We start from the raw sequence: 12,936 nt of genomic DNA on the forward strand, positions 1-12,936 counted from the left end.
AATCTAACAGAGCACAAGAAATAGTAAGAAATACAGTAGAGCTGTAGGAGGATAGTGGTGATTTTCTGATCCTGGAAGTGTTGAAATGTTAGTTAATTCCAGCGGTGGCAGAACAACTACTAGCAAGAAGACGCCATATCATAAGAATGTATCAAGACAAAAACTCAACTGGTCTTGGATGTGTAAAAGCCAGGTAACGCTTGAGAAAACACGAGTCAAATTTAATTCTGAAATTATGAGAGGATAAATAGAAAACATGAAAACTAGATATATCAGCACATGAATTACTTGTTTGACAAATGAAATCTTTAAATTAAAAAAGAATAACTAGAAGTAGTGGTAGCAAAAAAACCCCACCAAACATTAAGCTTTGTGGAATAAAGGGGACAAAAAGATAACTTACCTTGCTATTTTGGTTGATATATTGCTTGAAATCTTCATCTTTACCTAGGACTGGCTTAGTGATCAGATGCTCATAATTAACACAGACAGTTGGGATGAGTGGTGCACGTGGAGTTTCTGCTAACCAAGTGATCTTAGTTGTTTTTTTGAAGTCCTTATTCTCTAAGTTCAACTTGGCGTCGATGGACACAATTTTTCCATTTGAATTTCTACAGGAAAACAGAAATTATAAGAGTTAAAGCCTAAATGATTAGTTTCCATTTGATACTACAGACCATCTACAAATTCACTCAAAAACAAGTGTTTGGTGTTAATTTTTGAAGTGTGGGAGACGTGGGAAATGAAAGAGTGTATTCGCTTCTGTTGAAGTTCTACTTTAGTTTTGATTTCTGAAATATCAAGAGACAGTAAAGAACATGGGAAAAAAAATCTCTACATATTTATGTTCCCTGTCCCAGCTCACCTCATTCTGTCACTGTCTCAACACAACCATTTCAAAGCTACTATGATGACATTAATGGTCTTCCTTCACCACCTCAACAGTTCTGCAGCTGAAACTCTGATAGGTTTAGGTTTTTAGTATGCAAAAGCAGTATTCATTACAGGGTGAAAGCTGTTAAAATTCCAGGGGCTTTTTTTGTCTGAAAAAGCTATTTCACAGTGGAAGTATTACTGTAGATACATGGAGAATGCTGGATGAGAGGGACATGAAGTATCAGGACTGACTGGTGATTTCAGACATGAATCTACAGTAAAATATACTTTAGGATAAAATGCAGGTTTGTGGCATATTTCAAAGTAGGTATCTGTATACAGAATCATAGAATGGACATATATGGACAACCATTAATATTTTTACTGTTACAAGCTACCTATTAGAAGAAAAACCAACAAAAAGCTGAAAAGCAAAAATTAATTCCTTCTGCCAGTAAAGAGGTTACCTGTTTAATTTGGTGATGATAATATTGCCCCAGTTTATGAATGTAACAACCTCTCCCTCTGTCAGGGTCTCTGCATCTGCACCCTCGATCAGGACTCTGGAGCCATACCACACAGGTTTCAATCCAACCTCGGCATTCTGTGAGTAATGATTTTAATTTGAAAGGAGAGATTGTTATTATATAAGCCAACTAAAGTTAATGCAGTTCCAAAACACTGCTTTATTTATGATAGAAGATAGATGAAGATAGAATATGGACAATAACAGTAACGCAAAGCTGTAGTATTCTTCCACAACTTTCAGGTTTCTCACTCACAAGTGTTACATGTGTTCCTCTGACAGTACACTCACAAAATCCTATCTTCTATCAAATACTAGCTCCAGCAAAACTGATACCATATCCCATTTCCTTAAGGCCTATCTATCTTTACGATCTTACAGGTAAAAACTAAGTAGGTTGTTCTCAAGTTTCCATTTTGCTATGCAAATTCCCTTCAAAAATAATTTCAGAACTCTCATCTCTCATTTTTGCTTTTTTATATAGTTAATATGGAAAAAATATGGAGCTTTTCACAGCTGCACAGATTTTTAAAGATAGAAATTGGAAAGAAGTCACTTATAACACTAAAAATACTCAGCTTTAAAGCATCTCAACAATGGAGATAAACTTTTTAAAAAACAAACAAAAAAAACCCAAATAAAAAACCCCCAAAAAAACCCAAAAGAAAACCAAGAGAGACAGCTGGGAGTTCAGACTTTTTCAGCTGATCAGGAGTATGAAATATGTTTCTTCTGGTCAGTACTTTATTTCATTATATACCAGAGGCAGCATTTTTAATATCAATGTTTTAATAAGCTGGCTTGCATCTAAACAAACTCTCATCTGCTCAAAACCTGTTTCCTTGTTTATCAGCCACAGGGAAGAGGGCAAACTAGACGTCCACCTCTCAGCTACAGAAAATGGCTACAGGAACACTCAGAGCAACAAACCAAAATCAAATAAATGAAGTAAAACCTCAACAATATTCACTTGTTTCTCAGTGTGTGATATCTCAGGGATGCTTTCAGTGAAGCTTAAGTACAATTTGAGATGCCATGCTCAAAGCAAAATATCTGTTGTGGCTTGGATGGGCACACGCTTTGCTGGGTAAAAAACTGGCTGGATGGCCGGGCCCAAAGAGTTGTGGTGAATGGAGTTAAATCCGGTTGGTGGCCAGTCACGAGTGGTGTCCCCCAGGGCTTGGTTTTGGGGCCACTCCTGTTTAACATCTTTATTGATGATCCAAACGAGGGGATCGAGTGCACCCTCAGTAAGTTTGCAGATGACACCAAGTTGGGTGGGAGTGTTGATCTGCTCGAGGGTAGGGAGGCTCTGCAGAGAGACCTGGGCAGGCTGGAGCGATGGGCTAAGGCCAACTGTAGGATTTCAATAAGGCCAAATGCCGGGTGCTGCACTTCGGCCACAACAACCCCCAGCAGCGCTACAGGCTTGGGGAGGAGTGGCTGGAGAGCTGCCAGTCAGAGAGGGACCTGGGGGTGTTGACTGACAGCCGGCTGAACATGAGCCAGCAGTGTGCCCAGGTGGCCAAGAAGGCCAATGGCATCCTGGCTTGTATCAGAAATAGCGTGGCCAGCAGGGACAGGGAAGGGATCTTACCCCTGTACTCTGCACTGGTGAGGCCGCACCTCGATTCCTGTGTTCAGTTTTGGGCCCCTCACTACAAAAAGGACATTGAATGACTCGAGCGTGTCCAGAGAAGGGCAACGAAGCTGGTGAAGGGTCTGGAGCACATGTTGTACGAGGAGCGGCTGAGGGAACTGGGGTTGTTTAGTCTGGAGAAGAGGAGGCTGAGGGGAGACCTCATCGCCCTCTACAACTACCTGAAAGGAGGTTGCAGGGAGATGGGGATGAGTCTCTTTGACCAAGTAACAAACAATAGGACAAGAGGTAATGGCCTCAAGTTGCGCCAGGGAAGGTTTAGACTGGATATTAGGAAGCATTTCTTTACAGAAAGGGTTGTTAGGTGTTGGAATGGGCTGCCCAGGGAGGTGGTGGAGTCCCCATCCCTGGAGGTGTTTAAAAGTCGGGCTGACATAGCGCTGAAGGATATGGTGTAGTTGGGAACTGTCAGTGTTAGGTTAATGGTTGGACTGGGTGATCTTCAAGGTCTTTTCCAACCTTGATGACTCTGTGATTCTATCTTTCCTAATTGTAGTACCAAAAAAGAATTGTATCAGTAACACACTACCCTTCTTAAGGGATATTATTCTGTTTACTGGATAATAAGTGTATCAAATTAGCAAATTCTTAACTTTTGATAATACCTATTTGCTACCCGAATTTAAAAGTCATTAAAAAAATCCAGAGATTGGTAGAATTAACAGGTTAATATATCACTTCTCTATATAAGTCTTATTTTATAAACAATTTTAAAAAAAAATCCGCCTGCATTCCTCACTTATGGTTAAGCAGTACCTACTGTATTATTCCCATAACGCTTGAACAAAATTCTATATTTAAATTTCTCTATGAAAGTTAGTATCAAACAATAATAAAAACGATCTGAGCATCACTCCATACTTGTAACATTTTGCCTCTTCTGAAAACTCCCGGAGAGGCCTTTCAATGTACTGACTACATGCACTCTACACATTTACAAAAGCGGTCTCCTACATCCTCTTAACAGAACAAACACGTTCAGTAGTTGCCAAGTTTTTGACAATTCTGTGGAAAAAAAAAAGTACACCTTGATTTTATCTCATGCTGTCTGAGCAAGTTAAAAGCAAGGCTCTCCTTGCTGGCTGCTCCAAGCCAAGGTACTTCCAACCTTACTGATTTGTAATACAAGAATATTAAGAGAGTAAAGCAAGAACCTTTGGATGTTTAGCCACTTCTTTCATCTCCTCTTGAGCTTCAGGAATATTTACTGGGACCACTGCATCCTTCAGTAAAGCAGTGTACCGAGGTGCTACTGGGTCTATAACCTATAGAAAACAAACGAGGTGGATCATGAATATATGATATTGACAGAGAAATAAGATCTATAAAACAACAACCACCAAAAAGGAATATTAACTGGTATTCTTTATGTTACTGCATTTTTTTGTTTGCGTTAATGTGACTTTTATGCAAAGCTATAGAAAAGTGAGAAAACGGTGACAGTACTTCAGTTTCCCATCTTTACTGAAATACCTTAAGTAAAAACTATGGATTGGGTACTACTGACACCAGAAGTAACCAGAAGTATGAGCTAAAGCCTCATAGGGAAGACAGTAAAATGTACTTTGATATAGTTCTACTATGCACATAGGCTACTACATCTGGACGACTTTCTCTCTAGGTAGCTGAATTTAAAGGGATAATTTATCAGTGCAATTTGTTCTTTTTGCACCAGCACAAGACCTGATCCCATACTCATTTTCCAGGTCAGGACTCCAGCAGAATCAGGTACAGACTTGGCTACAGAGGAAGCACCAATTAAGTCTGCAATTTTAATACAGACGCATTAGATACTATAATAAGGCAACACTAACATTTACATCATCAGGATTTCTACAACGTGAGTTTGGCAAGAAAAAGATACCACTAAAACATCTTCCTGTATTTTTATACCCCATTGTCAAACTCAGCTGATGTAGTTTATCACAGCATTTTTCATACCTGAAATACTGGTTTGTCAAACTGTTCTGAGGCACTTAAAAACATAATTCAAGTACAACAGTTGCCTAGGTCCAAAACGAATATCAGAGATCTACAAGTTTAACTGGAAACTAACACAAAGGAAGTGACTTTTTTTCTTCTTAGTTTATCCCTGCTCAAGTGAAAAACTACATGGCAAGTTTAGAAAAAATATTTAGCATCTAATTACTTGACATTAGCAAGTAAGGTGATATGAAGATACACTTCTAAGAAGTCACACATTTGTAAGACATACTCACTGAAGTCAGACTCCTAAATGTTAGACACTTTAAAAAACGACTTGTGTATGTATCTCAAAATATAGGTCTATTATGTGGTTTAATATCATAATTTTGATAACTAAGTGACCAAATTTTACAATGTTATTACCAGGCTCTTTATTTACTCATCAAAACTCACAATTCTTCCTCAGATGACAGGTGTTAAAAAGTCAGTAGCATAATTACAGGATAACATATAAAATAAGAGCTCTCACTGATGAAGTTTTTGAGCTCAGAACTACCTGCATGCAACCATTTGTTTTTGCTTATATTGCAGATTGAAAACTATCTGCAACAGATACATGTATATAAAATTGGCTAATAAATATGGTGCTGTCCAAGGAGTTGAGTCAGAGGTCTAAGAAACTCAGTTTAAAATACAATTCAGAAAATGAGCCCTGATAGTCTGCTGTGGCTTTTTTCCCAAAATCCAATTCTTAGTCATAAATACATTTATGCAGCAACAGAAAGAACCAATTCATAAACCTTTGTGTATGTAGCAGACAAAATGCAAAATACATGAAGAAACACAAGACATGCCAGACAAGCAAAAACTACTTAAATGAACAGGTCTGGGTACTATCTAAGCAAAACCAAGCAGGAATCCCAATGCAAAATAACAGGTGTTTCCACAATCACACAAAATATGCAACCAGCATTATAACAATTCGCCTTATTATAGTGTCCAAGCATCCGCTGCCAAAAAGCGACTAACCATGTCAAGATGCAATATTCCTTCTTTGACATTCAGTCAGAAACATCAGCAGTGCTGGCTTTATCTACATAGGCAGTATATGCAGTGCATTAGTCCTTTTGCCACAGAAAGGAAAAGCGGCCAACAGGAATCAAATTGAGTAAGATTTGTGTTTACATTAACAAATAAGCCAAACCAGAAATGGGCAGCCTTTTAAAACTAGGAATAATGCATTTTCAGTGGGTTTGTAGAGCTCCTGTTATGTAAGCAAATGTGAACTGTGCTATGAAGCTGCAAAATGATAGCTTATGCTATGTATGCTTACAGCACTGTAAGCTATATGCTAAGGTAAAAAGCATTAAGTAATACCTTCTTACAGATAGCTCGCAGCTTGAAAGCAGAAAAATGAAATGCAGTTTTCATATCAGATTTACAGCAAATATCATTATCTTTCCCCGTACTACTAAGTAAGGCAAGTAAGTATTGGTATAGTAGAATCAATAGGATTAGTGCTAGCTCAGGTTAGAAAGGGGGGGGACATTCCATTTTCCTGAAAGTGTGCCAAATGATGCAACATACTGCAACTGCTACTTGTTGTGATAAGCACTCCAACGAACACTGGATTCTCTACATATCCCAGAAAGAGGATATCAGGAGTAGCATCAAATTCAAGTAAACACATACCTTTTTGTTAAAGGACCAAATTTTATCCCACTCCATATTCACGACAGATCGAGAAGAACCCTGGAAAAAAACCCAGCACATTAATATAAATATCCCAGCTATTAGACTAACTTAAAACAAAGTCTTTTAAAGGCTACAAACCCCCAGTGGTTTGCATTCTCCCAAAACAGTTTGGAGAGGCATCCTGAGCTTGCAAAATAAACACTTTTTGAAGTAAAAAACCTGCTACCCCATTTTGACAGGACCTGCTCACAGGTGTTAATATCATGGCAGCAGTACACGTGAAAGCATCAAACCTTCAAAAGAAGAAACCTCCTAGCGACAAGTACTTTAACTGAAACTTCACAAAAACTTGTCCTTACAAGTGAGATTCAATGAATTAGAAGAGAACACCCACCTGAGCTGCAATAAACTGTTTTAGCCCTTCAACTGTCATGCCTCTTCTTAGAACACCACGCACGGTGGGAAATCTTGGGTCATCCCTAGTAGAAAAAGATGTTTCATCAGTGTCACATGCCAAGTTCTACCTATTAGTTACACATATCAAAAACTTTACTAATATTGCCACACACAAAAGGCACAGCTTCAGTGTATTTTGCTTGCATGAATTAACAGCTAGATGAGGAGACCTAACTAAGCTCTTATCCATACAAAATGTATGGTGCAGGTTTTCTTCTACTTCATTTCAGGAAGGGAAGCCATCTCTTGGTGAAGTGGCTCTTTTTCTATATCTATTCAAACTTAAACCTCTCAAAAACTGGTGAGGCAAAAGTTACGTCCCTATCACATTACTTCCTTTTCAATGATACCTGAATAATGGAACCTGAAACAAATGGGCTTCAGTCTTTCTTGCTCAAGAGAAACCACACAGAGATGAGTGACAATGACCATGTTATCTCTCCATGACAGAAGTGACGGAATTCTGTTACTTTACTTTATTATGCAAGAAATAAAAAGGCCTAATCTGAAACGTCAACTATGTGTTGGTGGGAACACGCATCAAACCTTGCTGAGGGTCTAACAGGGAGGCTTAGGGAGGGAGAGATCATCATAAGACCAGCTACACCTCTAGGGGGGAAAAAAAAGGGGGGGGGGATGAAAAGAAAAAAAAAAGATAATTTTGGCTCTAGCAGAGTGGCTGCATGCAGAAGCTAGGAATCTAGGCTTCCAACACAATCAAAGAATAAAACCAATCAAAAAAAAAAGCACACTTGGCACACCTAAGCGAGACAACCAGGCAGCCTAGGAACTTGTGTAAAATGATGCTCCCATAGGCTGAGCATAGAATCACCTAAAACCAGCCCAGGAAAAACACTACAAGCAGTTGTCTGACTTAGCATTATCCATGAATTTCTTCAGGCTCGGGTACTATGAGGAGAGAACTTCAGATGGTGTGTTCCCATAGGTAGCCCATTGTGGGAATGAACAAAGGCACCTCTCTAGACTCTGAACTACTTGCAGAAGTGTAAACCCATGGTTCACCCTTTCTAGAAAAATACTTAGGCTACTAGGCCACCAAGCACTATCTCCAGAAATCCAGGTAACATGAAAAAAAAAAGAACAGAAAGGAGTGGGGGGACAGCAGGCAGGAGGGAAGTAGGACACATTTGCCTAGATAGATAGGACCAGAAGTTCTTCAATTCAGGCCCCCTTCTGGCATTGCTCAGGAATGTATCCGATGACTCAGAGTGGAAAATGTGTAAGTAGCACCCGTAGCAAGAGCCAGAGTCCAAAAATAAGCTACCTCGTGTTTATGACAGGATATGAATATGTATGTACACAGTTACTGTAGAGTAGTAAACAGACACATTGTACATGCAGAAGCCACTGTAATTAATCTATGTTCTTAAATATTGTTTAAATATTCATTCATGCTGCTTTGATGCCTAAGGACTGTCCAAAACAGAGAATGCATGCATCAATCATGAGTATCTTAGGAACAATGCTGAACTACAACCATGTAACATACCATCCATCCACAAGCCCTTCGTTGACAAACCACGTAAGCTTTCTCTTAGAGAGCACAGTGTTGTTGAGGTTCAGCCGGCTATACTCCCATATATATGGTTTCCTTATGCCCAGTGCCTCAATGATCCAGTAGAATTGTTCATCTCTGTCATGGTATTCAGTTGTTCTCAATGCATGTGTGACACCTTCAATACTATCAACAATGGGGCAGGCAAAGTCATATGTGGGATAAACCCTGAGAATAAAGACTTTCAATTAGCAGGGCAGAAGAACAAAACACTCTCCTCACCTGTAAACACTTAAACTAAGCATAATTTATATTTATATATTAGAAGTATTTACAATCTATGATCCTGGAAACTTTCAGATCAAGACCAAAATAGGACATACACAACAAATTGTCCAAAAAAAAAAAAAAAAAAGATCCAGAGGGCAAATACATTTTTAAAACAAAGAAAGCCTTCAAGAAATTAACTGATTATAGCCTTAATATTGAAGACTAAAAAAAAAAAAAATCCTACACTGCTACTGTTATTTTCAAACACATAAAATGCTGACTTATAGGGGGTTTTTTTCATTAAATATAAAAAAGAATCATTAGTTGACTAAACAACGAGCAAAGCTTTCATGTTTAAAAACAAACCCCTATGCACAGATATTGCTTTACTATTATACACACATTAAATCAACGTTTCCCAAAAGGCAGTTGTATAGCTGCAAACAGAGGTTTCAAATAAGCCATGAACCACAGCCTTCAACAATTTGGGTAGGCTTACTTCAATGCACAATGTAGTAATTCTTCATTCTGCACAAAGGCAGCAGTTGCTGTGAAAATGGAAGCAACCACTCAGTCAAGTAGATCAAGGATGTTTTGCAGCAGTATAAAATTGTAGCAATGTAAAATTGCCACAGTTCTGTTTAAGATCCAAGAGCTAAAGCTAACAGCTTTGTTGTCCAAGATACAGCCATTAAGTCTTAATTCATGTTTTGACTCAAAGCTCTTAGCTGACGTACAACGTATTTATGGACCAAAACAGAAATAATAGTCACTGCTGACCATGATGGTCAACTCACAGGTTTTAAAAATAATTTCCAGAAGTTTCAGAAAGTCAAGAGACTCTGACTGAAAAATACTAGCAGGTTTCAAGTATTAAAAGAAGTTTACTAAGGAATGGTAAATGCCCTGAAAAGAACAAAGATCACAGGCCACACAAAGAGAAGTGGACATACTTGTAGGTACTTCCAGTACGTGGGTGAGGCTGGTTTTTACAACGATAAAGAGTTGGATCCCTCATACATCCGTTGTTACTACTCATATCTATTTTCGCTCGTAGACAACAAGTTTGTCCATATTCTGTTCCCTTTTTCATTTCTTCCCACATTTGTAGATTCTTATTAACACCTAAGAACAACAAAAATAATTTTCTAAGATATTATAAAGTTGATACAGAACCACATTTTATTACTGAAGTAACTAAAAGCAATGTCACCCCTCTCTTTAGACACTGGAATTCATTTACACACATTTTACATTTTGAATTTTTTTAAAGTGGTAATGAATGGTGATGAATTCATACATACAGAAGTTTACTGCACCTGTCTAAATGTACACTTATTCCAGCCTTGTAAAACAAAGACCTAAACACTTCTAAGTTCCTATAAGGACCTTAGAGATATATGCAATTAGTAATCTCATCCATTTTTATTAATAAAAAAGTTTTGATGCTAAATTTAAAAGAGAAGAAAGCAAGATGGAAGCTTAAAATATCTTACAGTTATTTCTGTGTTTAGATTCCATTCTTTGCTCACGCTCTGCTTTCATTTGTTCTGCAGGAGTATCATCCACATATGCCTTCCCTTCTTGAATAAGCTTCTCAGCATATTTCATTATTGTTTCAAAGTGATCTGAGGTATATGTAAATTGATCTGGTTTGATGTGCAGCATTGCAACGTCTTCAAGAATAACCTGCAAAGTGTGAAATTGTATACTGTAATATTCAGGAAAGCTACTTTTCTTAAACCTCTACCCTATTCATGACAGTTGTGGTGTTTTTAATACTCCATTGTCCAGGAAGTCATAAGAATAATACGACATGCATGAAAGAAAAGAGAGGCAGGTACTATCACTCATTCACAGCCTATAATTATATGAGATCAGACTTAAACAACTTTAAGAAAGAGTTAGGACAAAAGGAGATGAAACCTGAAATAAATTACTTGTTACAGACTAAGTAGTATTTATACAATGAAAATAAGTGTATTGCAAGAGTTGCATGCCTACATACTGTAAATCAAACATCGGAGATAGGGAAGAAATAAGCTTCTAGTAAAAGAGCTTTAAGCTTTTTAAAGTAAAGATGATGGAAATTTCTTCCAAGCATAAGACTTACATGTAATACTACTACTGTAAAAATATAATTCAAAAAAACCTGTGCAAGAGCAGATCTGCATCTCATTTACCTTTGAATTAGCTATACAGTGAATGGATTTCCCTGTTCTCTTATCATACCTTTTCAAAGTCTTCTTTCTCTTTTTCTGGATTTGTGTCATCAAATCTCATAATAAGTTTTCCTTTAAAGTTAACTTGGTAGTGCTGATTTAGCAGGGCAGCTTTGGCATGACCGATATGGAGATATCTAAAAAAGAAATAAAAAATAAATATATACACAGCACTGCTTCTACTAGACTTTTTCTTTTTTGTGAGGAAGGAGAAAGAATGGAAAGCAATACTTAAGTCTAACAAAAAAACCACAAACCAGGATATTTGTTGATATACATTTATGAAAGCAGATTATGTTTTTTCTACCATAAATTTAGTAGTTAACGGTTAAAAATATGTAAATCTGTAAATCAGAGTGTCACTATGGATATAAAGATAGGACTGCAATTATCTCCAGTTTTACAGACTAACTTAAACCAGCTGTTGATGATACTCAGCAATGGCTAAAATAATCTGAACCTACCACATTCAGAAGAGTGGAATTTTCTGAAATGGTGGTTGCTGTATATTTTTAACATAAGCTAAAAAGCTACTGGCAATTTAAACTAAATTCAAAAAAAAGCAAATTCACAAAATGAAAATTACTTTAAAAAATTAAAAATACACATGTCCCTAAAGAACAATGTTTTAAGTAAAACACCAGAAATAAGACACTAAAAGCTACTAAAGTAATGTGAGAACAATATGTGTTATACAAATACATGCACATAATACATAACTTATGATATCTGAGCAACAGTTTATATTGGACTAATAGAGCAAGAAACACTATACAGAAGTCACATGATGCTGAACAGCCAGTTTAATGAAGAAATGCCATCATGGAAATTTTACAGGTCATCAGGCAATTCTAAAAACAAAAAACAGAAAATCAAAAGCTGGCTGAAAATTGCATTTATTAAACTGGCTCATCACATCTCCACTGTGTGGTCTTCAAGGAGTTTGTGTTTTGAGGCTACATCCGATCTGGACCCCTTGGCCAAACACCTCCATTACACACCTGGTGTCAGGCTTCCTGAAGGGAGGCTGTCCCATACATCCTTCTCTTCTCAAACCTAAGCCTCCTTGAAAAGCACTGTGAGTCCTTTCGCCCAACTCACAAAGACTGTATTTACACATCATAGCTCCTGTCAGTGCACACGCCTCCACTTTCCATGCAAATGCCATCCTTCTGCTTCTCCTCATCCCGCTGCTGAGCGGCACCATGTCATGTGCTGGCAACTAACCTCCCTATTCCAAGTTCAGGCAACAGTGCAACAAGGTATAGGGGAGAAGTAAACACACAGCTCTAATGTAGATGTGGACAAAGCTTTAAAGACTCTTTTGGCTTAGAAGTCTTGTCTGATAAACATCCTCACCAAAGCACACTTTTTTTTTTTTTTGAAAGAAAAATACAAACAGAACCTTCTCAAAGTATTTCTGTTTCTTACCCACTTGCTTCAGGAGGAAACCTTACAATGACCTTTCCCATCTCTGCACCAGGAAGTTCAACAAACTTCCCAACATCCGCTTTCTTTTCTGTTGCCTTAAAAACCAAGAGAACAAGAGACATAATTACAGATCGCTTTAGCTGTATAATCAGATATAAAACTCTAGATAATAGCTTCTGCACCAAGGTGTCCTTTTAAACCAGATAACAAAAAGCTGCCATATTGGACCCCAAATTAATCTCTTCACAACTTTCACATTACTCGTAGTACATCAAAACAAGATTAATTCTGGAGTTATTCTGTCTTTAAATTTGATCCAGGACTGAAAAGTTCCACCAAGTTGTTTCATTTATTTCAT

At 37.6% G+C, this 12,936-nt stretch overlaps 1 protein-coding gene across 4 annotated transcripts in view; it reads right to left on the minus strand.

Moving 5' to 3' along the window:
• EPRS1 (glutamyl-prolyl-tRNA synthetase 1) overlaps nucleotides 1-12,936 on the minus strand; it is a 42,631-nt gene that overhangs the window by 18,597 nt on the left and 11,098 nt on the right. For 2 of the 4 annotated variants that reach the window (XM_074863737.1, XM_074863735.1), the window contains exons 6-16: nucleotides 12,579-12,673; nucleotides 11,158-11,284; nucleotides 10,422-10,614; nucleotides 9,879-10,050; nucleotides 8,650-8,883; nucleotides 7,078-7,162; nucleotides 6,681-6,740; nucleotides 6,366-6,386; nucleotides 4,217-4,327; nucleotides 1,344-1,480; nucleotides 404-611 (exon numbers count right to left, since the gene is read on the minus strand). In XM_074863737.1, coding sequence (XP_074719838.1) covers nucleotides 404-611; nucleotides 1,344-1,480; nucleotides 4,217-4,327; nucleotides 6,366-6,386; nucleotides 6,681-6,740; nucleotides 7,078-7,162; nucleotides 8,650-8,883; nucleotides 9,879-10,050; nucleotides 10,422-10,614; nucleotides 11,158-11,284; nucleotides 12,579-12,673 — 1,443 coding nt within the window. The remainder of the gene's footprint in view (nucleotides 1-403; nucleotides 612-1,343; nucleotides 1,481-4,216; nucleotides 4,328-6,365; nucleotides 6,387-6,680; nucleotides 6,741-7,077; nucleotides 7,163-8,649; nucleotides 8,884-9,878; nucleotides 10,051-10,421; nucleotides 10,615-11,157; nucleotides 11,285-12,578; nucleotides 12,674-12,936) is intronic. The other 2 variants (XM_074863738.1, XM_074863736.1) reach the window with 1 other exon arrangement.

Source organism: Strix uralensis, chromosome 3 (genome assembly GCF_047716275.1).
Source record: "Strix uralensis isolate ZFMK-TIS-50842 chromosome 3, bStrUra1, whole genome shotgun sequence".
NCBI lineage: Eukaryota > Metazoa > Chordata > Aves > Strigiformes > Strigidae > Strix > Strix uralensis.